Source organism: Drosophila gunungcola, unplaced genomic scaffold, assembly GCF_025200985.1.
Source record: "Drosophila gunungcola strain Sukarami unplaced genomic scaffold, Dgunungcola_SK_2 000074F, whole genome shotgun sequence".
In the NCBI taxonomy this organism is placed as follows: domain Eukaryota; kingdom Metazoa; phylum Arthropoda; class Insecta; order Diptera; family Drosophilidae; genus Drosophila; species Drosophila gunungcola.
In genome coordinates this window covers 170,684-196,769 of record NW_026453237.1, presented here as the reverse complement: position 1 = coordinate 196,769, position 26,086 = coordinate 170,684, and the positions used below count along the sequence as shown (strand labels likewise).

The 26,086-nt window shown below is 37.9% G+C and overlaps 2 protein-coding genes across 13 annotated transcripts in view; one reads left to right on the top strand and one right to left on the bottom strand.

The window, feature by feature from the left end:
- LOC128264553 (uncharacterized) overlaps positions 1-26,086 on the bottom strand; it is a 230,872-nt gene that overhangs the window by 91,193 nt on the left and 113,593 nt on the right.
- Positions 394-26,079, top strand: LOC128264556 (syntaxin-binding protein 5). 12 transcript variants are annotated; one of them, XM_053000099.1, is made up of 24 exons: positions 396-620; positions 2,710-2,752; positions 4,778-5,309; positions 5,878-5,975; positions 6,035-6,223; positions 6,560-6,694; positions 6,765-6,828; positions 7,112-7,319; positions 7,383-7,458; positions 7,734-7,888; positions 8,298-8,479; positions 8,551-9,033; positions 9,367-9,509; positions 10,899-11,076; positions 14,329-15,217; positions 22,993-23,109; positions 23,186-23,308; positions 23,603-23,722; positions 23,790-24,230; positions 24,679-24,787; positions 24,843-24,929; positions 24,992-25,087; positions 25,367-25,491; positions 25,558-26,079. In XM_053000099.1, exons 3-24 carry the CDS (start codon positions 5,187-5,189, stop codon positions 25,812-25,814), a joined length of 4,398 nt encoding a protein of 1,465 aa, XP_052856059.1. In that variant the 5' UTR covers positions 396-620; positions 2,710-2,752; positions 4,778-5,186; the 3' UTR covers positions 25,815-26,079. The 12 variants fall into 12 exon arrangements, 11 of the variants coding, with proteins under 11 accessions (XP_052856066.1, XP_052856067.1, XP_052856059.1 ...); XM_053000098.1 differs by having other exon boundaries at positions 2,705-2,752; XM_053000100.1 differs by lacking the exon at positions 396-620 and adding an exon at positions 1,594-1,761 and having other exon boundaries at positions 2,705-2,752.

The following is a 26,086-nucleotide window of genomic DNA, read 5'->3' as shown; positions in this document are numbered from 1 at the left end:
ACATAGCAATTATTAGTGTCATGAATTCCCCTAATGGATCTGAGTATGTGAACGGATTTTTTTGTATGATCTGATCTTATTCATTTACTTTTTGAAATTGCATGACAATGAGTAAAGAAAACAAATTTAATTCAAATTAAGCAATTTTTAATTAATGTAATATTTTTTTTTTGGTTAAAATGTGTAACAACCAGTATTCAAACTATTTTAATTTACCGGTCCTAGCTGATTTGAAAGCAACTTATGGAAAGAATGGGAATTTCGTGCCTTTAAAAAAAACTTTCAGTTTCACAAAATCAGAATATCTGAGCGTAGTTGTCTGAAAGTTCAAAAGTGGTCACAAGGTGTTTTTTTAGTATATTTTAGTGTAGTCTTGTGGTATTTTACCGCGCCCGCGTATCTGGTCACACCGTTCGCAACACAACTGTTTGTCAAAACTGCCCCATTTCTCCCCGTAAGAGAATTTGTCGTTTGTCGTGCTTTTTGTTTGCCGTTTGCCGTTGCGTTTTTGTTTATCACCTTGCCCCGTGTTGATGCAACCGCATCCGATCCGACTATTTTGGATTGGAATGGTCAAGCGCGACAAGTGTCCAGCAGCGGAGAAAATCGCCATGAAACAGGTGGGCGGGGTTTTGGGTCTTACAGGGGATAGGAGGGGGGTTGTATTTTTGTGGGTGTTAGGGAATGTGTTTTGTTTTTGTTGCTGCTGGCGATGATGTTATGTCCCGTTTGTGTGTGTGTGCAAGTGTGTCAACTGAAAATGCAAATTCTAACGGCTTGTGTACGTGTTGTGTGCTGTGTGTGTGTATGTGTGTGTTGGAATGACAACATGTTTGCATTTGCGTGCTGCTTTTTAATATCATCGCCATCACATCACCGTTAAGTTGTTGTTGCTGGTCGTTTCGCTCCAGATGAATCACATAAACTCTCCCTCTCTCACTTGCTCTTTTGCTCGCCGAAGCAGATTGTTATCAGAGCAGCGAAAGTCATTGTTCTATCTTTATTGTTCTTGTTCTTCGGCCAACAAGTTTCTTATTGGACTACATTAACCAACATGACGCAAGAGTCATTCCCGCTCTCTCCTTCTCTTATGAGAATACTCTTTTATTGCCTACTTTGCTGAGTTATTGATAATGGGCTCTCGCAAAGAAAGGATAAAGCATAACGGCACATAACTCATTACCATTACCATGCAAATTTAACTGCGTGCGTGTGTTTGTTTGGTGTGCTAGAGGGAGAGGGCCTATTATATTGTGGGAGTATGCAAGTATTTACATTTTAGCAGATTACATTTTTTAGTATGTACTCGCATGTGGGATTATTACTTCCCTTTCTTTAAAACAAAGTTTGGCCCCTTTTCCCTCGTAACAACAACAAGTATCGATTCCTGGGGAAACGAAACCTCGGCCAGGGTTGCTCTTTTGCGAACGGCCAAATTAAAATCAAAGCCAACGACAACCCTAAAACCCTACAACTCTTCGCTGCTTTGCATAACCACCAGGATATATGTACGTGCAAGTGTGTGTATTCTCCATATACATACACGTGTCGTGGAAACTGCGCGGAAAACGCTGCCGTTTGAGTTTTGCCCAGTTTCAGTTTTTCGCTGCAGAGCATTCGACGCGTTCGCACGCGTTGTTTTCCTCTAACCGAACAAAAAAAATCACAAAATAGTAGCAAAAATTTGGGAAAAAATCCAAAAGATCTAAAAATAACGAAGGGAGACCCCCATAGAAATTTTCTTACAGATGTTTTGGCCAAGTAATTAAAAAATCTACAATTTTTTTTAAACTTAAAACTGTGTATGAGTGTGTGTGTGGGCTCCTGCGCTGCCTCAACAAATTTTACAGTTGTATAAGTGCTGTATATGAGTGTGTACCTGTGTGTGTGTGTAACTCGTGTCATGTGACCGCGCGCGCAAAACATTTTGCATTGTTTTTGTCCAAGCAGTTGTTGTTGTTGCAGGACTCCCAGCGTGTACGCGAAAAACGTTTTTTGGGGGCGAAATAGCGTAAGCCTGCGCAATAGTCCCTCACATGGCAGCTGTCCACACACACACACACAGCAGCTAATGGCAACCGAGATTTTTTTTTATTAATTCAAGGGAAATCACCAGTGCGCCTTGAAGTAGGCTAAACAAAAAAGGAGCAACGATTGATTCCGTTACATTACCAATAAGCATAAATTGCAAGCAGTGCGAGTGAGAGTGTGGTTCTAACACACATACATATAAAAGTCCTGGCAATAGGAAGCAGCATCGCCTGCTCTTTCTTTCTGGCGCTCTCGTTCTCATTTTTGCAGCAGCAGCAGGAACGCAGCAGCAGCAACATCAGCAGAAGCTCAGTCGACGAATATTGGGCAGCGCTGCGGCAGAGTGAAAGCAGAGTAGAGATGGAAAAACATCGATGTTTCTTCACCAACTGACCAGCCAAGCACTAGCATATTTCTTGTTGTCCCCGTCAGGAAAAATCCCGTAAAAAAGAAACGTTTAAAAACCCTACAAAGTTAGACAATGTGTGCTAAAATCTAAAGCTCAAGACATTTTAAAAGCGTGCCTCTTCAGTGTCCGTGTGTCTATGTGTGATTGTGTTTGAAAATACAATTGGTAAAAACTTAACAAAAAATAACTATAAAAAAAATAACTATGCTCTATCCAAAATAAAAAAAAATATTAAACAAACCTTTTTTTTTTCGTATGTTCAAGTGAAGAAGAAGCAGCAGCAGCAGCATAAGAAGAAGATGTAGCTAACATGTGAGTAGCAACAAGCAGGGCCAAGCAGTGCCTATGTGTGTGAAAAATCTGTAAATCGAGGTTATCTATACACACACATACGCAGCGAGAGGAAGCGAGATGGTAGCTGCTTACGTACACATATATACATACACAGATTTGGGCAGCATCCTGCGACTCCCACTTCCTCTCCCTAGCTCTCTCTCAGCTCCTCTTTCTCTTCTGCTCTTCAACAATGGCATTTTAATCATCATTAGGACGAGTGGAAGGGGGACAGCACACTGTCATTATCAACAGACACACAAAGACACCTCCTGTTGTCCTGCAGGCGCCACCCCCACCTCTTATACTAATCTCTCTTTCCCCTTACTCCCTCTGCAATGTTTGTTTGCGGGAATTAAATTTAAAGTATGCCAACGATTTGCTTGTCCTTCCCACTCCCTCTATCCTTCTTGTTCTTCCTCTTTTTTTTGCCCCACTGTTGCGCGCATTTTGTCCTGGCGACCCATATGTGTATGTATGTCCTTGTGTACATACATATGTAGTTTTGACAAAGCGTAAACAATTGCAAATAAAACAAGCAAAAAAAAGCCAGCAAAAACAGAAACAGAAAAAAATACAATAAAACAAGAACACACACAAAAAGGAAAGCCGAGTAGTCGAACACACGACATTTGCGATGTGCGAGTGTGCGAAAAAATCGATTTGTGTGGCATCAAAAAGTGCATATATAGGCTACCCATATCCCCATATCCCCACACAAACACACTAACATACACCCCGTTGTGCAACATAATGTGGCAGCAACGATTTTCAATTAACAGCAAACAATCGCTTAACATTTAACATCCGCCATTGCAATCGCAATATCCCGTTGTACAGATTGATTCTTTTCGCCATCCCCCTCGCACACACAGCAGGGGTTGAGGATGGGGGCTCTTAATTAATCTACGTGTGCCATTGTCAAAGGCTGAATAGAAATCAAGGTTTATGTAATCCCCCAGGCCAGTCGAAAACAAAAGAAATAGAGATAAAAAAAAAACAAGAAGCAGGGAAAACAAAGCGAGGAAAACCGCAAAAAAAATACGTTTCAATATCGAAATCCAGACAATTGGCAGCCGTTATCGATATCTACATAAATTGACATTCCAGCAGTTATTTCTGCGAAACGTTTAACTTTGAGCTCTAAAGCTCATGGGAAATACTGGTGAATATATAGAAACATCTGTCCTTATTGTCTTGAAAACGTTAAAGAATTTTCAATTGAATATATACAAATTTTTAAACCATATTTTAGAGAACTCGATAATGAAAATAATCTAATCGATTTTACAAATCTTAAGAACCGTTATAACTTATTTTTATTCAATGCATCCCTCCAACAAATACTAATTTTTTATTTATAGTATTGGGATTTATTGAAAGCATTAATAAATAACAATTGTTAGAATATTGAAACGACTTTACAAGGTGTGAAACGCAATAGATTCTTCATTTAACAAATAGAAAATACATGTGTATACATAGTGCTGAATAAAAACATATATATTTTTCCAAGCTAAGAAGTTTTTTAAAAATAGACTTAACCTATTCAGGAGACAGTTCCAATTTTAGAAGTCTGATGATGTTAAAAAAGTATCTAAAAATTAATATTGCACGAATACTTTATTTTGCATTAATAGTAAAATAAAAAACTTATTTGATTTTTTTAATGCCGATAAGCGGAAACAATTCTTATTTGTCGATATACCATAAAAGTAGAGAGCGGTGGAAGACATAGTAAGCAGAGATTTTGATTTCCTGATTAAACATTTTTCTTGGGGGCTTAAATAAATGTTGATAATACTATTTGCCCAATATAAATAATCCTTGATTAAATAAAACAAGTAAACCTCTTCTGTGGGAGTTGTGGGTGCCATAAAAGGACCTCAGGGAGCACTTAGAATATATCACAGAGTGTAGTACATTGTAATTTAAGCTTGCAACTAGTTTTCCAGCCATTTTAACTAGATTCCCCTTCCTGCTTCTCTGTTTTGTTGATTGCAGCTATTAATTCGACTATTGTTAACCTAGTTTCACATCCCAAAAATAAATTAAGCAACAAGGACTAGCTCAGAGCAGCGTTGGCTTCTCTGGCTTCGATTACGCACAGCTCTACCACTATCTAGAGACAAAAACTACCAAGGACTCGAAGAAGAGACTCGCCGCGGGCGGAGGAGGAAACCAATCCCCATACTCTACGGTTCTCCTCGGACCAGGATCATCCCCCTATCCCCAACCCCGACACTGTTTTCCTGTAGAACCATCCAGACCGCCACTCTGTCCACTCCGTCTCACTGTTCTCGCAAAACTATTTGGCAAACTATTCCTCCTTGGCCAAACTATTCGAGGAGGAGCACCATCGCATAACTGAGGATAGAGCAGCCGGAGCACTAGGACGACTCATGTTACAAAAATGAAAAAGTTCACATTCAAAGGAGTTCTAGATGGATTTCGACAAAGCGTCCAGCCCCAAGCCACACGACAGGAGCAGGAGATCCAGGAGCAACTCAAGGCCGACCATTTTACGTTAAAGAAAGTAAGCCAATGACTCGTATTACACTCTCTTTAGAAAGTGACTTCGCTCAGAGGCATCTGTTGCAGCTAGCGGGTGTTTTATTTGGTAGCTGTAATGATTTGAATCTATCATAAGACACACGCGGCTATAACCGATGTTTAATGACTTCAATAAGTTCAAAACCGTACTGAAAAATTCCTAGCAATATCAGATAATCCTATTCTTACAAATTGGACACATTTTTTGTATATTTATATAAGTCGAGCGCGATACTAAAGATTAAAAAAAAATCATTTTAGGTGTCTAGAAGTAATAAATGACTTTATCAACTTATCAGCTTGTCTAAAAAGATAACACACATTAAATATTTAACGACCCTTGTATTTGTTTTTAAATTAGTAAAAAAAAATTCTGTGATAACCGGGCAAATAATAAGTTAAAAACTAGATTTAAAAACGTATTTGCCTAGAAATCGTGTCGGATACAGATATAAACGTATGCGAATTTTACAAAAAGTGTGCAAAATGTTGGTGATATTAGTATCTGGTGTTACAAATGTATTAAACCGATTGTGTTCTCTTTATCGCAGACCTTTCGCCATGGCTTTCCATACTCGCCCACATCCTTCGCCTTCGATCCAGTACAAAAGCTACTAGCAATTGGCGACAAATCGGGCTACATTCGTCTGTAAGTGTGGATTAAATTAGTTTGGTCTAAAGCATACTGATGAAATCTTTTTTATATAGTTTGGGACGACCTGGCGTCGATGCCCATGCCAAACACGAGGGCGAGTCCGAGTGCGCCGTACTCTTTGCCCAGTTCCTGGTCAACGAAGGCGCCTTGGTCACCGTCACCGCCGATGACACCATTCACTTGTGGAACATTCGCCAAAAGACTCCGCGCATTGTGCAGAGTCTGAAATTTCAGCGGGAGCGGTAAGTTCGTTTACTCAAGTATTTCGAGTTCAGTTATTAAGTTACATAGAAATTAGATACAGTATATCAAACTGTATTATTAGTTTTATTCCTTAAGCATTTCTATCACAAAGCGTTTTTGAATAATAGTCAAATAAAAATAATATATAAAGTACAGTTCAGTAAAAATCCTATCTTAATAAAAAAAATATCTAAATTGCAAATCGCAATATGTAATTGTGTCTGAATGTAGACCTTATTGCCCACTAAAACTATGGTTAAAATTGATGATAATTTAAGTTAGTTCCAACCAAACCCATATATCTCCTGATGACATCATTTCCATCTGTCTTGCAGCGTGACTTGCATACACCTGCCCGTGGGCAGCAAATGGCTGTACGTGGGCACTGAGAAGGGAAACATACACGTTGTTCAGATAGATACATTTGCACTTAGTGGATATATTATTAACTGGAATAAAGCAATTGAAGTGTAAGTCCAGCTCGCACCGAAGCGCACCCATAAAATGAAATACTAACAATGGGTTTTTTACCAAATGCAGGGTTAGAACTAGTCATCCAGGTGCTGTGATTGCGTTATGTGATAATCCATTGGATGCAAACAAGGTATGTTATACGATCAGGGGGAAACCACTTTGGAAGCTTCTGAGCTCGACATTGCCGATTTGGGTGGCATATACAATTCTAGTTCTGTGTTATCAATATGTGCGTAGGATAATATGAACTAATCGTAAATATAGGTTGAAAATGTTATAAAAAAAAAAGTTTTAAAATTGTACTTTGTATGTAATTAAGTTATTGTTCGAGGAAAAGAATTTTCTTGTGTGGTCGCCCCTACATTTAAATATATATATTGTATATGAAGACTGATGAGACTCTTTCCGCATAGTTGCTTATTGCATTTGAGTGCGGGCTGCTTGTGCTGTGGGATCTGAAGGCGAAATGCGCTGAATTACGATGGCAAGCGGCCGAGGCCGTCAAGTCCCTGGCCTGGCACTACGAGGGCAAGTACTTTGTGTCCTCGCACACGGATGGCTCCATTTGCTCCTGGCCAACGAAGCCGCAGGCCAAGCCGCAGTCGCAGGTCTGCCCGCATGGTAGGTCCACTCTCAAATGCTATTCTCTTATCAATCCCAATTGATTCGCGTTCTGTGTTTCAGCTAAAATCAACAAGGATGGCAACGCAGAGAAATGTAAACCGATTTATAAAGTTGACTTGAAGTCCAGCGTAACTGGGTAAGTAATAGGGTGCACCCATTTATTTGCAATAATCATTACACATTTATTGTTGGCAATGAATTTATGTATGAAATATTATCTGGAGATAACGAAAAGTATTCCAACTCGTCATACAATTGCGGCTATAATCTTTATTTTTGAGTAATAACCATTAACCAAACAAATATCTCAGATAGTAAGACTCGGCCTGCTTCTGGCGGCTCAATAAAACAACAAATGAATAATAAAACCTTGACTCATATAATTGATAATATTGCTCATGCTCATTGCAGGGAAACCTTCACAATTTTCTCGGGTGGCATGCCCTCGGAGAAGGGCTCCAAGTCGAACTGCATCACGGTGATGGTGGGCAAGGCCACCACGGTGCTGGAGATGGAGCACGCCGTATGCGATTTCATCACACTCTGCGAGAATCCCTGGCCCTGCGGTATGATTTTTTTTTTGATACAAACAAATAATATAGAACGCAATATAAGCAAATATTTTAAAAGACGAAGAAAAATATATTTCATCAGTAAAAGAGCATATTTCAAATATCATATTTTATATGATATTAAAACATTTTCGGTTTTTGCATATTTTAAAATGTGATAAAGCAGTTTATTATTGTTATTATTACTATATTTAGGTCATATAATACTTTAAACACTTTAATTTGATAGCGTTTTTTGGTGATATACATTTGACCCTTATATTGTAGTTTGAAACAATTGGTTTTGTGAAAGAATTAAATTTTTGTTAATAATATTTAACTTCCCGTTGATTTTAAAATTCTTTAAAGTAAACGAATTTTTTTTGGATTTACTTAAATTTGTTTTTGTTTTCTTCCTTTACAGAAACCCAGGAGCCGTATGCAATTGCCGTGTTGCTGCAATACGACTTAGTATTAATAGACTTATTAACACCCGGTTTTCCATGTTTTGAATCGCCTTATCCAATGGACTTACACGAATCACCTGTTACATGTTGCACATATTTAACCGATTGCCCATCGGATTTGGTTCCTGCTTTCTATTCAGTGAGTGTGTCCATATTTGTATGGTTCCTTCATTATTAATTTATTTATTTATATATTTATTACAAACATAGGTTGGTCGCACAACGACAAGTAAAAAGAGCTGCTTCTCGGAGCGCGAATGGCCGATATCCGGTGGCGAGTGGTCGCCGGCGTCGTGCAGCTATTCGGAGATCGTGATCACCGGACACCAGGACGGCAGTCTCAAGTTCTGGGACTCCGGTGCCGGCACGCTACAGATCCTCTACAAGCTGAAGACGGCCAAGATGTTCGAGAAGCCGCGCTCCCACGTCGCCCACTCGCATCCGGAAAGCGACAATCCGCTGGCAGTGCACCTCATCTTCCTTTGTTCGGAGTCGCGACGCCTCTGTGTGGCCGGCGCCATGGGGCAGGTGATGCTATTCAAGTTCCGCAAGGTTGAGTCCACGTCGGAGGTACTGGTGCTGGAGATACCCATACTCTATGAGAATTTTGATGACATTTACGGCACGAGTCCCGAGTGCGACTTCCTTACGGGTCATCAAGTGCAAAAGACGGAGTCGAGTGAATCGGATAAGGTAAGGTATTTAATATAGTTCAAGGGTTTCTTTTCACGCGAGTTAGATTTTTATTCAATTGTAAAATTATCTTTAACTGTTAAAAGAAGGAAAAAATGTATATGAACTTCAGGGGAGTTTTGAAAAGGTTCTACCTTATTAAATAAGACTTTATGGGTCTAAAAACTAGATATTTTAGTATTACAAAACTTGGCTTAAATATATATCGGATACTTTTTCCAAAAAATTCCCTTTCCATTGATACCACTCTTAAAAGTTAATATTCAATTAAGAAATCTTTGTATTTTATATATATGCCCTATTGATTCCAAAACTCTGTTTTTTTTTTCACAGACGACCGAGTGTTCGCTGAAGGTGCGCTTTGGGGCGCAGCGCAAGCCACCGGGCTTCCAGTCGCAGCTGGTCTGCCTCACCACCGGACCCAATCGCCGGAATGTGCAGGTCACCTCGCTGTGCATCAGCTCCAGTTACGGACTGTAAGTAGCTGCTGCCACCCATTCAGTCAGCCAGCCAACCAACCAGCCAGCGCTCATCCCATTATCCCATCATCCCCGAGACACTCGCTTCGATCCATCCGACCATCCAAAGATCCATCTGCCCATTGATCCAGCCACACACGTACACACACCACCACCAAAAAGCCCCAGCAGCCCCCACCGCCAACAACAACCAGCCAAGAGCCATGAGCCAAGCCACCCAACCACCCACCAGACAAAGGACACAGGAAAGCGGACTTAAAAGATACTAGCTTTTAAAACCCTGCCCCTAAAAAAAAAAAAAAAAAAAATACTTAGACGTAGTCTAGTTTGTATTCGTATATGTGCATGACGTTCTCTGAAAAGCGCCTGAGACGTAGCCGAAAAAGTTAAACAAAAAGTATCCGCTAACGCTCCATGAGTGTTCTAGCCCGTCCCCAGCCACAGCCACAGACCCCGCCCCCGCCTACGCCAACGCCTCTGCCCCGCCCTCAGCAGCACCGCTTTTGTTTAGTTTGTTTGCGTTGTGTATTTCGTAGTATGCAACAGTTGCAAGCAGACCATTAATTAAATCAACTTCCCTTGGTGAATACCATTAGCCAAGGTCCTGGACAGATTTGTGACCCCCTGACCCTTGTCTTTCTATATTTTTAAAACCGACTTTTAAACCCTTCCGCCCGACTGACTCAAAACGACGAACTCAAGACGGACTCAAACCGGATGGATCCGTATTTTAGTGCCTGGTGTGTGCGCGTGTGTGAGTGATGATGCGCATCAAAATAATTCATTTGTCTTTCAATTTTCGTTTTTTTTGTTATCAGTATACGTATTTGTGTTAAAATATTTTCAGTGTTTATTATTGGGTATATTACGTTGAATATACTTTCAATTTTTATATTTGTATTGCTATTAATTAGTATTTTTTAAAATTCATTTTACTTTAGCTAAGCACTGTAGTTTGATTTTGTATTTAATTTATCTTAATCTTAGCACACTTCTTATGCTCTTTTAAGTATTTTTTAAATATATTAAGTGCAGATTTTGTTAGTAAATACAATTAATTAATAGAGTAAATATTAGTACAGATTTGTTGCATTATACATATGTAGTATTTTTTTAGAATTGCATTATAATTATTTCATTCTTTGGTATTTTATACACCTATCTTTGTATATTATTTCTTTAAAAGTTTCTTATTTAATTTGTTATTTCGTTTTTTTTCGGTTTTTTTTTTTATAATCCCTTCAATATTATTATTTATGTTATCTTCATTGGCTTGGTTTCATCAGTTTTTATCCCGATAACGAAATGTTTTCTCGCATTTGTTTTATGGCGTTGATTTGTATGCAGTTGATTTTTGAAATATATATGAATATTTTCTGTTTTTAGAATGGCTTATGGTACCGAATATGGACTTGTCATAATTGATATAATCCAAAAAATTTGCCTATTGAGTGTTGCATGCCCCGATCTGTATGGCGCACATGATCCTTACTCGCGAACACCAAAAAGTCCAAAACGCATTGAGAACAAAGAGGAGCAAAGCCGATCGCCCAGCTCAGATCAGGTAAGTGACCTGTCTCTCTCTATCTCTCTATCTCTCTCTCTGTCTGTCAGTCTCTCTGTCTCTCTCTGCCAACGAGACAATTATGTAACCGAATCGCCGTGAACCGCGTACAAGCATACACTCGAACTCGAACTCATACCGAAAACACATTCGAATTTGATTTGAATTGAAACACGGCATCACTGAACAAACAAACAGACCATATGATTCGAATTGGCCAATGATTTGAATTGAAACACAGCAACACTGGGAACACAGACAGACCAAAAAGTATGCTACATATAGTATGCTTAAATTCTTACACCGACCAACAAATGCTCAGCTCATTTGAACATGTTACATATTCAGTATTTTTCTAGACATCTTACTTACATTTAAACTTTATATGCATACCGATATTAACTTATTAAATTACGAACGAAATTTTAATTACGTATAACAAACTAACAAAAATACAAATTTGATTTATACTTTATACTCTATATATATATATATATATATATATATATATATATATATATATATATATATATGTATATGTATATATATATGTATTTATATATATATATTTAATAATACTTGTATGTATGAGCTAACTTAAAAAAATCGTAGCCAATGAAACTTTTGTTTTGGTTTGTGTTTTTTGTTCTCGTTTTCCCTTTAGTTAATTTATCGCTCTCTATCTCTCGCCTGTCACCTTATTGCATTTTTGTGTCATTTTTGTATTAAATGCGATCGAATCCACACCAGTAGTATTAGACCCCCAGTCCATATATATACACACCCACCCCACAAGCAAGCAAGCAAGCAAATATAACCAACATATATAGCTGATTATCTAAAAAAATTTTAAAACCATAATCAAAAAGCTATAGTTATAGCTTGGTGTATATATATATTATACACGCTACCAAGTATTTTGCAGTGTAATGTAGTTATAGTTGGCTTTTTTCAGCAAATATGCTTATAATCTATCTTTTTTCAAACAACTACCTAACCATCCCGCTCTTACTCGTTACGATGATGCCATCGTTTTCTTTCTAAACTATGTAACCATTCCGCTCTAACCCTAAATGGGCTGTAATTTATATTTGTATTTTGATTTTTTTTTTATTTTATTTTATTTAAATCTGGCCATTCCCTTTCTCTGTCTCTCTCTCTCTCTCTCTCCATCTCCGTTTCTAAACCTATACCTTTCTCTGTCTCTAAGTGACCACACTAAATGAAGCATGGTAATAATCATATTTACATTGATTTTAAGGTTTTTTTTTGTTTTTTGCACGAAGCTTGCAACAATTCCATGATTGATTAATTGATTTGGATTGTTTTGCAATTCTTGTTTTTTTTTGTGATTTATTGCCACGCCCAAGACCATTACATAGTCACGATTAATGGCTGTGATTGTTGTATGTAAATGTACCATGTGTCGAATGATACCGATAGCGATTCGATCTGATTTTATTCGATTCCCTCTGATTCGATTCGGTTCGATTTCAGTTGATTTAATCTGAGTTGTGCCTGAAAAAAGAGCCTAGCGAACAATCAAGAAACAATTACTACTGAAACAACATTTACAACAGAAACAACAAATTATACGTTTCTCCTCCTCCTCTCTCTGTATCTGTCGCTCTTTCTCTGTTTTTGTGTACCAGCTCATTGAATTTTTGATTGATGAAGTGGATGTGTGTGATTTTTATGAATTTGGTCTGTTCTGTCACCTTTTTTCATACACCTTTATTAACATAACCAACCCACCCACCCACCAATGCAGCTAACAAATAATACAATGTTTAATTATACATTTTTTACCTAATTCGGATTGATAATTGATCGTAGTTCATTTTAAATTTTTATTCTAAATCTATGCTTATCCAAAAAAAATCGTTGTATTGCCTGTGCGTGTGTGTGTTTGTGTTTGAGTTTTGCATATGCGTATGTGTGTGTGCATATGTGTTGTACACACTCACATCTAGCATCAAATTGTTATACGCCTTAAGTATAACAGCTAATTAAGCCGTTGCCTAAAGTAAATGCCCAATCCAAAGTTTGTTAACCCCACAAAAAACCAAACGAAACCAAATAAAAGTAAAAATCAAGTATAAATTGTAAATTGTTGATATGATACTCCCTTAATCCCCTCTTAACCACCCAATAAACCGTTTAAAACCCTGTTTATCCTTGTAAAAAGTACATACTAAACATACTCCAAAGAAAAAAAAATTGGAGCAGACCAAAAATGCAAATAAGCAGCAACAAGAATGCGCAGCTTTCATACCCCTGAATGTAAAAAAAAAAAAAAGAAAAACGGCAAAAGCATGCCAAAATATATTTTCCACTCTCATTCACAATATTTTTCCCTTTCCTGCTTTTATAATTTATATTTCATAACCTACTTCAATCTGCAAGTAAAACGGATAGGGAGTTGATATACCTTAGTGAGACTATTCAGAAAGTTCGTTGCCTTTGATTAATTTTAAAAGACAGAAAAACATTTTTTAAACTGAATGATACAATCTTCTCGTATGTCCAATTGGGACCATAAACAAACTTAGCAGAGCCTTATTAATGGCGCCCGACCAGGGACTGAAAGACGATCCAAAATCATAATGTCAATTGATATGATTAAATTTATCCAAAAAAAGAAATCATTTAAATTAAATTAAATTCAGCCTATTACAAGGAACAGGTGAACACATTTAAAAACCTGTATATTTTTTATCTTTGAGCAATAGTTACGCATCGCTTTATGCTTATAGCATAAACTTTTTTGCCTTTTAAATTTAAAAAAAATAACTTTATAGTATAAACAGTTGTAGGTAACTTATATATACATATTTTTATGTCCCATTAAATTTCAGAAAATTATTACAAAAAGGCATTTTTCTTATATTACTGCAATTTTATGCTGTAAAATTTTTATATGTGTACTTTTCATCTTCAAGTCACGTCACACCTTACTCTTTTCCCTTCAATTGTTGCTGCTATATTTATGCATCTTTGGACTTGCTTACATAAAAAATGAGAACAAACAAACAGAAACCAAAACAAAACAAAAACCAACCTACAAACAAAGCCAACCTAGTTACCTTAAATGAAGTGAATGTAAACACCCCTTAACTCCCCTAAAGCCCCCTATTCCCTTGTCCGTCGAAACCGACCACTATTTTTCTTATTGTTGCCTGAACGAACAAAAACCAAAACGAAAATTAAAACTATGCCCACTACCCCCCAAAAATCCCGATCTTCATCTAGCTGAACGACACGACCAGTCCGGATAGTCCGTCGCTTGAATTTGTACCAGAGACGGCCGGCGAAGCAACGGCCCTCGACGGCGTGTCGACGGCGATGAGCTCACGTCCCAGTTCACCGGAGCCGGTGGTGAACAGTTCCCGTGAAACGCTGCTCAGCGGATCGGCAGCAGCAACGGCGGCAGCAGCAGCATCGGCGGCCATGATGGCCAAAAGCCCCCAGCGGGAAGATGCGGCTCCCAAGGAGCTGCAGGACAGAAGAAAGTCCATGTCCTGGAAAACGTTCAATTTAAAGCGTCAATTATCGAAAGTCAATATGAAGATCGGCGGTCTGAATGTCAACACCGATATGGAGGCCCTCAAAAATAGCTCAATTTTCTACACGCCCAAAGAGGTGTCACCGGAGGGTGCCACGCCACCGCCCACAGAAGAGGAGGCAACGCCGGATGGCAAAGAGGAGGGGTCCTTGGACGATGCTGAAATGGCGCCAAATGTGGTGGCACCATCTCCATCGCCAGCGGTTCGTGGCAAATTTCGATCCTCCACCACAGATTCGCCGGACGAAGGGGCTGGTAGCAGCAGCACAACCACCACTGGCATACGACGGGTTGACTTTGAACAGCCAGCTGCGGTGGAGCCGGAGCGGCCCAACAATTTACCGCTGGCTGATACACCCGCTCCGCTGAAGCCAGCCCGGCAAAAGTTTAAGGAGAAGTCGCGTGATCAGCGGCTATTGTCCGTTCCGAACATTAAGTACCAGCCGCGTGATTTGCGTGGCGGTGTACGGAACCTCAAGAACGATGTCTCGCCGCTGATGGGCGGTGGGAGTGGAGGAGGCAATGCCAGCGGCAGCGGAGGAGTTGGAGGAAGCGGCGGTGGAGGCAAGAAGATACGTAAGTATGGCCCCTCAGCGAAGGATCACACCCCATCTCCCCCGAATAACAAAAAACGAAAGTGTTCTAAGTCTCCAATAGGCAGCAGTTATCTATCCCTTCTATCCCTTAAACACACTTCTTACTACTATATGCAGAGCGAGCGAGCGAGCGAGCGAGTTTTTTTAACTGAGTAGTCGCTAGGCAGGCAGATAGAATTTGAACCAGGTATCCGAATCGGAGTCCTGGAATCGAAGCTGAAATGTCTTTCTCCTAATTGAATTGTTACTGCGTTTATGCAACGATTTTCGTTGTTTCTTATTGCGAAAATAAGAAACAAATTTGTTAATGTATTATGCATTGTAATTATGCATTTTTCAAAATTAAATATATTATTACAGTGCCCCATAGACAAACTGAGCAAAAACTAAAAATGACGGCCCAGCAGGGACTTTAATGTAAAATACTAAATGAAGCAACCAATGTGTTTGACTTGTCAGAATTTACCCATGTAAATGGCGCCCGAGCAGGGACTGTGCTACATGTTTAACAAGGCCCTTAATTTGCATGTAGTTTTCAGAAAAAAACAATTAATTTTAGACAAGTCTTGTTCGTTACCACATTTTTGTTGAAACTTTGACCTTTGAAAATACAATTGGACACCTTAAAGTGGTAGGATGTCCCACATAAACGCAGTATTTTCCCCGTCGACGTTGCAAATGATTTCCTCTCTCTTTCTCTTAACCCCTCCTGCCCCCTGCCCCCCTTTGTCTCCTTCCACGACCAACGGCGTTCTGTCGTCGCTTCTGTTTGGGTTTTTCACTTTCTCCTTTTCCGTTATGTGTTGTGCTTTTGCGTTTTTTGTTTGCTTTTATTTGCTGCAAGCTGTAGAAAATAGCAAATGAAATGAGATAAAACTGTAAATTTAGCACCCCTGTGTCCCCGCCCCTGTTCCTAAACCCGCCGCCCACCCCTCTCCCAAAAAAAAAAAAAAAAAAAACCAGCTAGACTTGTGCATATTATAAAAATCGAATTTAAAGATGACAAACCAAACGATAATCAAATTCCGATGATGCTTTTTTTTGTTCATTTTTGAAACGAAAACAAAAACCAAAATTGCATTTTGTGTATAGAGCCTACTTTGTAGAGTGTTAGCTAATAAAAACAACAACCAAAATCAAGTAAACGTAACAGTAAATATATATAAATGTAAAAAAAAAAAAACCAACAACCAAATACAACTAGAACAGCTATCTACAACCACAATGTGATGCAACAACAACAGCAACCAACAAAAAATTCACATACGCACCCAAACAAAACAATTACAACAACTTAAACCAACAAAAAACCGTAAAAATACAAAAATAGAAAACAACTTTTGCCAAAAATTTCTTATCTATGCTTCTTCTTCTCCTCAATACCTAGGCAACGGATGCAGAAGAGCTGCAATACAACTGCCTGTATGTGATTGTGTGGAAGTTCTTTGGTAAATCATTTAACAACCACCACAACAACAGCAACAACACTACCACCACCACCACCATCATCACTACTCACCAGTCACCCAAAACACAAGAACAACAGCCACTAACAAGCACCATCACAACACCCACATACATTGTGTAACTATAAAGCTCTCAATTACCTAACTACTCAGTATGCAATAAAATCATGATATCTACATTTTAATCTAAGTGACAAATGTAAAGCGGATGCGCTGTAGGCCAAACACCACACACTGAATCCACAACTCACCACACTCTGTGTATGCACTGTGCAAAGTGAAAGTGCAGTTAAAATGTAACTAAATCTAAAAACCTCAAAACGATATGTTGATTGTTGTACGTTGGCCACTTTCTGTGTTAGTCTATAAGTTCACCACTCGAACTCACCCCACACACAAACTGAAACCAAAATCAGTACGCAATTAAATGAGTGTTCATTAAATTACCTTTAGCCTTCTGGTTGCAATTTGGTGATCGATGCCACCTTTAACTGTTCATTGACTGAGTTCGATAATGGGTTAAAGCTCAAATGTTGTGCTCCCATCCATGTTTGTGGACCAATTCCTTGCCCCCTCAAGACCCACGGCCCAAAGCCCTTGTTGTCTTCTACTTTGATGGCCTTGGTTCCTCTTATCGATTATTTGGGTAATTTATACGATTTTTTTCTCTGTTCATTTAAAAATTTTGTTCGTTTCGATTGTTCTATTGAATGTGTGTTTTGGCTATCGATAAGCTAATTTACCGTTGCCATTTTGCCTTTATTTTCTATTCCGTTTTTGCTAAGCGCTTAAGCCAACTTTACAATATCTCACTTGTACATAATAACAATACCAACCAAAAAAAAGATGTTGAAAAATGAAGAAGAGAATTCTATTATTCTTAATCATATATAACCAAATACTTTTAAATCGATTATTCATATGTTCTACCAGCTAATATATTCACCCGCATAACCACATGTCTACCTTAATGTCTTCCTCTCGCTCTAACCTGAGATCCACCAACGTTTATTCGCTCTGTATATCCGTCTTATCTCTCTCTCTCTCTATCTGACTCGCTCGTATTTTTGTACTTATTCACATTCCATAACATAACATACATTTACAAACGTACTCTACTTTAATGTTATACATGTTATGATCACCCAAATAATTATTATCGTGTTCTCGTGTTTTTATTGTGTATCATGTTTATCACTGTCAATCAAAGCCACCCGATCAATGTCACCCACCCACCACCACCACTGCAACGACGCCTCCTTTTCTCGCTGTGTACTCGTATTTGTGTTGTGATCGAATACTCGACTATTCGATAACTTGTTGCTTAAGCGAATACTAAGTGTAAACACACATAAAATTGCACTGATCACCAAAATTTAATCATCATCTAACGCTTATGTATTTACCACATCACAATCAAAAATATTACATCTTGTTTGCTATGCACCGGAAATGAACCGATTAACGAAAAACGATAGACGATTTGCGGACTCTACTATATATTGCTCAGATAACAACACACGCACACTAACTACAGTGATCAGTGATCAGAGTGGTCAGGACGAATTTTATCATGTATATTTTTACATTGCGAAACAATTTTCTTTATTTATTATAATTTAATTACACTTATGTTTTTGTATCTTTAACTTTTTTATCTAGAAAAACGTTCTGTCAAATAAAAAACGAGTTAAAAAGACTGATTTACTGCAAATACTGAAAAGTAAGTTTTAAGCTTTGATATAATTCAAATCAATAAGTGGGTAAAAATCATAGAAGTAAAATTGTTATATTCTCTTTATTTGTTTCTAAAACAACATGATAAGTTATTTGATTTGTTAATTATTTATGATTTATGAAAGGAACTCTAGAGATTCATCATAAAATGCATACTTAAAGGTATTAAACGCATTTCACGTTAACGGTTATCAGATATAGAGAAAAATATTATTTAGTATAAACTATGAGGCGATACAATTGCGATTATTTAGACAGTTTAATGATGGTTAAAAAAAACAAGAAAGCAAGCAAACTTCGGCAAGCCGAAGTTCATATACCCTTGCAGCTAATTTAAAAATTAAATATTCTTGAAAACATTAAAATTATTATTTACTAGCGTACATGTTTAAAAGAATTGAAGCTATGAATATTTACAGCTGAATTATTCGGTAGTTGACAGCTATACGATATCGATTTCCGCTTTCAATAGAATTAAAAGCGTTATTCTGAACTGTCAAATTATTCACAAATCAAAAAGAATTAAAAAAAAATTTAAAAATAAAAAGTTACATTTAAAAAATTGTTTTAATATTTTTATTGTTTTTATGGGAGCTATATTATATAGTCGTCCGATTTTAATTGAATTTAAACCGTAAATCTGAAATATTTAACCATTACTATATGTCGAAGGATTATACATAAATAGCAAAGCTATAAATTTGTTTTCATTTATTTTTACAATTGTTCCTATGGGAGCTATATGCTATAGTCGTCCGCTCCGGCTCGTTCCGACTTATGTACTACCTGCAATAGAAAGACAACTTTTGGGAAAGTTTCATTTAAAACTGAGAGACTAATAACAAAAAGTTCTTGCTGTAGGTTTTCATACGCTTAGCATAGATACAATTCTACACTAAATCTATAAGTTAAAATTAGATTTTTAGCCAACTATTTAATTTATTTTTTGTTCACAATTTACAGTGATATTTAATGATTCAAAATTTAAAAGTTAGCCAGTCTTACTGTACATAAACTCACTAAAATTTGTCCTAATTTGCACACTCGTTTCGGTAATCCTTATGTTGAACGTCTCTTAAAAGTATGCAACACACTCACTTCCGATAAGCACACTAACACAACTCACGATATACACAAACACACCCACACCCTCTCGGCACAATATAGAACAACAGAAGAAATTGCTAACAAAAAAAAATAACGGAAACAAAACTCGAAAAACCAACGAAATGTGAAAGAGATGGCCATTCAATCATTTAGTGCATTTATCTCTCTGTCTCTTTCTCTGTCTTTCTCTCTTTCTCCCTATCTCTATCTCTGACTATGTGTGTGTATCTCTCTATCTCTCTCTCCCGTGTCTCCCACAATTATTGTTTATGTATATTTTGCAATTGCCCAGATCAACGGCAGCGGAGTTGCGACAGCAGCACCGCAGCAGCAGCAGCAATGGCAGCAACAGTTGCAGTTACAGCAGCAACAGCAGCAGCAGCAGCTACAGCTACAGCAGCAACAGCAACAGCATCAACAATCGATGGGTGGTGCTGGTGATCCTGGTGGTGATTTTGCAACCTCGTCGTCAGCGGCAGCAGCAGCAACATTGGCGGGATCCTCCATTTACGGTGCAGACGATGCAGGTGCGGGTGTTGCTAGTGGCGGTGTTGGTGTTGGTGGTATTAGCAGTGCGATTAGCGGTGGATTTGGTGGTGCGGCTGAGCCGCAACAGCAGCAACAGGTGCCGCAACAGTTGCAACAGCAGCTACAGCAGCAAACGCAGCAGCAGCAATCCTTTGAGGCATCTTGTGATCCATGGGGAAGCGAGTGCGTTGGTGGTGGTGCTGGCGGCGGCGGCGGAGGTGGTGCAAGCGGTGGTTTCGGTGCTAGCGGTGCAGGTGCGCAACAACATCAATATCAGCATCCGCATCCGCATCCGTATCCGCATCCGCATCCGTATCCGCATCAAACATCCGTTATACAGCAACAGCAGTCAGTGACATCGTACGAGTCCCTAAAAAAGTCCAAATCACAAGGTGGGAGCACAACAGAGCACTACAGTAAACAACAACTAACAGCAACCACAACAACAACAACTACAGCAATAAATACAAGAAACAACTACAGCAACAAAAGCAACAAATAACAAAAACAAAAAAGAAACAAACTGCACCTTTAGTCAAGAGAAAAAATTGCATTTTTTTTTCAAGTGTACACACAGGCACATTCCATATACAGTTGAACTTTAATGTGAAAATGCCCATCGTCAAAGCCTCCTCATTTAGTCTAATCAGGAATGCAGAGTCGAAATTTTTCACATTAACTCGAATTTTTTAAGGGAAAGAGTAAATCTGGTTGTAAATTGTGCAGCGGCAGCCATGCAGAATCTTAGAAAAAGGTTTAGTCTGCGCAGCCTCTGCATCGTTTACAACCAGCCTTGTTGAAGTTCGACTGTGTTTCTGTCTCTCTCTCTCTCTCTTTGCACACACACACCGCATACGCACACACCCAAGCACACGCACACACACTCACATAAATATGGACAACAGACGATGCACGTTGCTTGTGGCCCCGCCCCCTTCCTCTGTATGTGTGCGTGTGTATGCGGATTTTCTGGTGTGTGTGTATGGATTTTGGAGTTTTTCGGTATTTTTTGTTTTGATTTTTTTTCTTTGCGTTTCAGTATTTTTGGCGGGTTTTTGAGGGGGGCGATGGCTGGAGCTGTCTGTGTCTTTCTCGCTAGTTCGCTCGCTCGATCGCTCTCTCTGTTTCTCTCTCTGCCTCTCTCTTTATCTAGCCCTAGAAAACAATCTAGCTATAACAGTGCATATAAATATGTTCTCTATCTGTCTCGCTCGCTCGCTCGATCTCTGCTCGCTGTCTCTTTTCTCTCTACCCTAACTCTCTCTTTTCATCTACTTCTCTGCTACTGTCTTCTTCTATATCTCTCTCTTTCGATCTCTATCTCTCTCGGTATTTGTATTTGCATTTGGCACGCTTTGAAACAGAAATATGAACTTTAAAACCGAATAACTAAACCAAGAATTAGACTAACTAGATTTATATATAGATACTGAAAAGGAGTACAAGATCCGACTTTGTATTGGCAAAAACTAAACTTTTGCATAGTCCACACACATGCATACTGTCACACGCACACACACATACATCCAAACATACGCCTAGCTGAGCACACATGCAAGCGAGTTTACTCGTCCTTTTTTCCTAAGTTTTTTATCTTTACCTAGTCTCAGACGCCTGCCGCTTACGAAATTGCACTAACAGCAAAAAAGCTAAATGAAAAAGTCACTCAGAAAATAATAATAAAAAACAGTCGCTCGCAGGTTCAAAAAATACTTGAAACCAGGGTTGCCAATTGCATAAAGTATTCAAAACACGTAAATCAGGATGTAACCTCCAAAGTAACTTTGTAAGGTATGTACTTTGCATTGAGCGGAAATCTAAGATATAAAAACTCAGTTTCAAGGCAACGTAAAAGAATAATGTAATTAACAAACAAAGTTTTCGATAACATTGTTTCTTGAAGAATCAACTTGATATCAAACATTTTGTTTGTATGGTTGTATGTGTAATTTCATTACACATGTATTTCCATTTATATTTGATTTTTGCCAGATTTAAAAAATTTGATACTGGAACAAGTTAATTGACAAGCCCCTCAAGTACTAGTATTATTTAATGCACGTATTTATATTTTAATACATTGAAGATAAATATTATTTGCCAAGTCCATATTTGATTAACATTTACAAAATCAATACTATTTTTAAACATGCTTTAAATATGTTTAAGATTTTAAAATGCCCGTTAACAGCCATATAATTTATTTTAAACATTTTAAAAGCTGTAATGTTCTATCTCTGTATAATGATGAAGTATTTAGTTTTTGCAGAAATCAATTTTCTTTCGCAGCAATACAATTTTAAAATCCCTTAAGATTTTCTGATTTTGAAAATAGCTAAATTCTTTAAAGTAAATTCATCTTATTATTTTGTATTATCTTAACATTTAATTGGCTTATGAAATTAAGCTTGATTGATACTGTGAGCTGCTGTTCCCGTTAATTTATTTATTTTGAGTTGTGATTCATATAATAAAATCCTATATTAAAATCCTGCGAGCGACTTTTGCAAAACATTTATAAACACACAAAAACATGCAAGTCACACATAGAGCAACCAACATCAATTAGGCAGCCTAGCGGTATTTTAGTGTTGTGCAGCGCAAAATCAACATAGTGCAAAAATCGCAATTATAATAATTCAATTAGATAATAAAGCAAAAATTCGATAAAATATCTAAGCAAAAGTTTTGCCTAATACCGCCCGCCGCTTTTACTCTCTATCTCTCTCTTTATCACTCTATATTTCTATCTCTCTATCTATTTCTATATCCGCCTGTCTCTGTTTTACAATTTTTATCAACGTATCTAACGATTTTGATGTAACTTCTTTATTTATCTTTTTCTTTCTTCTGTCTGTATGCTATCCACCAACAAACCAATTTCTGATCCCCAAAACCAAACCCGAATAAATTACAGATAAATTGGATGGAACTTTCTCAAGATCCAGATCATCGTCAATGTCCAGCATTGATATGTCTTCCTCTGAATCTGTTACCTGTTTAGCTTTTATCGAGAGTTATGCAAAACGTAATGGTAAGATTGATCGTTGCCCACTATAGTTCTCAATTTAATTATTCAATTTGTAATTTTTTTTTTTGTTTTATAATAGATATTTTGACACTTGTTCCTACTTTGTGGATTGGAACTAGTTTCGGTTCGATACTGACATTGTTCATCACCATGCCGGAGCGAGATGTGCGCAAATCTCAGCCAGTATTGATAACAATAAATGGTATGTAACTATTTTGTGTTAAAAAATTGGTTAATTATGTCTTAAACTTCAACTATAGGAAATGTTAATTTAAACGATTTAGCAATAGACTTTTCCTCATTTCAAAATCTCAAATTGTTTTAAGAAGTTACAATTTTTTTTTACCTCTAAAAGTAATATAGTGTCACACTATATGGATTCAAAAAAAAATTTTTTTTAATTTGTATGTATTTTTGGGCAGATCTAAAAAACTAGATTTCCCACACAATTCTATATTCTGTAGTATTTTATCAAATGTACATATTCTCTTTCCAGGCGGCCCTGTGGTACGACTCAAAGGATCCATTACTTCCATGTCTTTTTTAGACTCATACGGTTCGATTATACCCTACACGTTTGAGACCTGGCGTGACGAGAAAAGGGACAACAAAGACCGTAAGGCTAGCAAACCCCTTTCCATCCGAACCACTGAACTAATTGCAATCTTGTTAACTGGTTAAAGGCACACCCACAAAGAGCAGCAGCCGCACCAGTCCCACATTCACACCGACAACTGCCAATACAATATCAAACACTTCGGTCGCTGGCGGCATGGCGGGTGGAGCGGCTGCTGGTGGTGCAGCCGGTGGAGCAGCCGGTGGTGCGGCGAGTGGAACGATCGCCGTCGGTACACCCAGCGGTACGGCCGGTGGGGCAGCGGGCGGAGCGGCCGGCGGCAGTGGAGCGGCCACCGGGGGCGGGATGAGCAGCAGCAGCGCCAGCAGCAGCGGCATCAGCGGAAGTGTGAGCACCGGCCTGGAAACTCTCACCGATCGACAATACATCGTTATCGCTAGCGAGAAGCAAACAAAAGTCTTCGATGTGGCCAACCAGTGCTGCATCAACCGCATACAATTATCGGAAATGGATTTTGCAGTCAAGGCAGAAACTATCACGATGAAAGGTGATACAATTTGGGGAGGGTTGTAAACGATGCAGGGTTAAAAAAATGTTTTTTTTTTCTGTTTAAACACTCGAAATAATATGCAACAGCCTTTTACAATATTTCTAAAAGCTTTTCAAAAATGGTTTTTTTTTCTTCTTAATTTTAACTAATTTTCATTAATTGTAAATTGTAAATGACTTAATATATACAAATTTATAGCGATTTCGAAATTAATTGATTAAATTTAATAATTGGAATTGAATTTAAAGGTCATTAAAAATAAACCTTTACTAAGTTAAATTTATTGATTTATTTTTTCGCCAACCCTTTCCTTATAATTAACAATTTATTTACAAATAATTGTTAATTTATTTCATTCTCAATCTTTATTTTATACATTTTTGCATATAACTGAGAATTTTGTTTATAGGTTTTTCATCATTAATCAATGTTCATTCTATTTCAGATGGCTCTTGCTTAGCAACCTATCTTTCGAATGGCCATCTAATGGTACATAGTCTTCCTAGTCTAAAACTGTTATTGGATACTGATTTCTTACCGCTTATGGAACTAAGGTGAGTTCTAACTTACGAGCTTACAAACCCGTACTAATTATCTCCGCTTTCTTAGTTTTCAAACAAAATGTAAACAGGGAATTGTGGATCCAATGCTTTCGATATGGGGTCAACAGATCATTGTTCATGAAGATACAACTCAGTAAGTTGGGAGTGAAAATAATATGGCTATTTAGTTTAAACATTGCTTTTCCCATATTACAGAATATCAAAAATATTTTGCTTTAGTCATAAAGGTCATGGATTGTACATGGCATCGCCCACCGAAATTCAAAAATTCACGATATCATCGGAATTTTGGTAAGTTTAAAGACTGATTTTGCAATTTAATACTATGATACTTAAGAAAAAGTGTATCAAAAGACCAATCATTTAAAAGTTCAATTACAATAATAAACAATTTTCGTTTACAAAAATCTTGTTATCTAATTTATCCGTGCAAGTTCTGTTGGAAGAGAGAATTGATGGAATTGCATTGTCTTTTTAGAAATATAAATAAATGTCAGCCACAGTTTAGTTGACTAAATATTACTAGTTATAATTTTTAAACTTTTTTTTGATCTTGTCCTGTTTTTATAGTCAATTTATTTTGGAGATGATGGGTGAACTATATACGGTACACGAAATGCCCGAACAGCCGAAGGAGGGTTTCTTCAAGGGTCTATTTGGCGGCGGCGCCAAGCTTCTGGATCGCGAGGAGCTATGTAAGTTGCTTTAGCGGCTGATGTCGATGGCTTTGTGACTATAGTTTCTTTTGTCAATCATTGCAGTTGGCGAGCAGAGCGGGAAGGCGAATCGATCGGTGGCCCGGCACATACCCGGGCCCACTTTGGATCAGCTCGGCCAGCGGGCTTCCACCGCCGCATCGGAGATCAGCCGGGCGCACCAGCTGGCCATGGAGCGTGGCGACAAGCTCAACTTGCTGGAGGAGCGCGCCGAGCGCATGGCCAACACTGCTCAAGATTTCAGCGGCACTGCGCATCAATTAATGCTTAAATATAAAGACAAGAAGTGGTATCAGTTGTAAAATATCTATTTTAGGAGCCAATTCTACCACAGTTATTGTAATATTGCTTTTATAACACTTTCTACTACATTACAAGTAAAGTACACTTATTTAATTTCTGTTTTCAAGTCGTCACGTTATTTACAAAAACCCAAAATCAACAAAAAAAAAAAAAAAAAAACAACAAAAAACGAAAATTCACAAAAACAAAAACAAAAAAAACTGAAAGAGAAAAACCAACCAAAAAAAAACTGTTTTTAATAAAAATATATAGACCAAAACACAGGCACTTT

Bases quoted from the DNA above. Each gene is read 5' to 3' on its own strand.
- LOC128264556 (XM_053000097.1), top strand. From the start codon at position 5,187: ATGAAAAAGTTCACATTCAAAGGAGTTCTAGATGGATTTCGACAAAGC. The intron at 6,695-6,764 runs GTAAGTCCAGCT...TACCAAATGCAG, and splicing joins TGGAATAAAGCAATTGAAGT to GGTTAGAACTAGTCATCCAG. The intron at 7,889-8,297 runs GTATGATTTTTT...CTTCCTTTACAG, and splicing joins CGAGAATCCCTGGCCCTGCG to AAACCCAGGAGCCGTATGCA.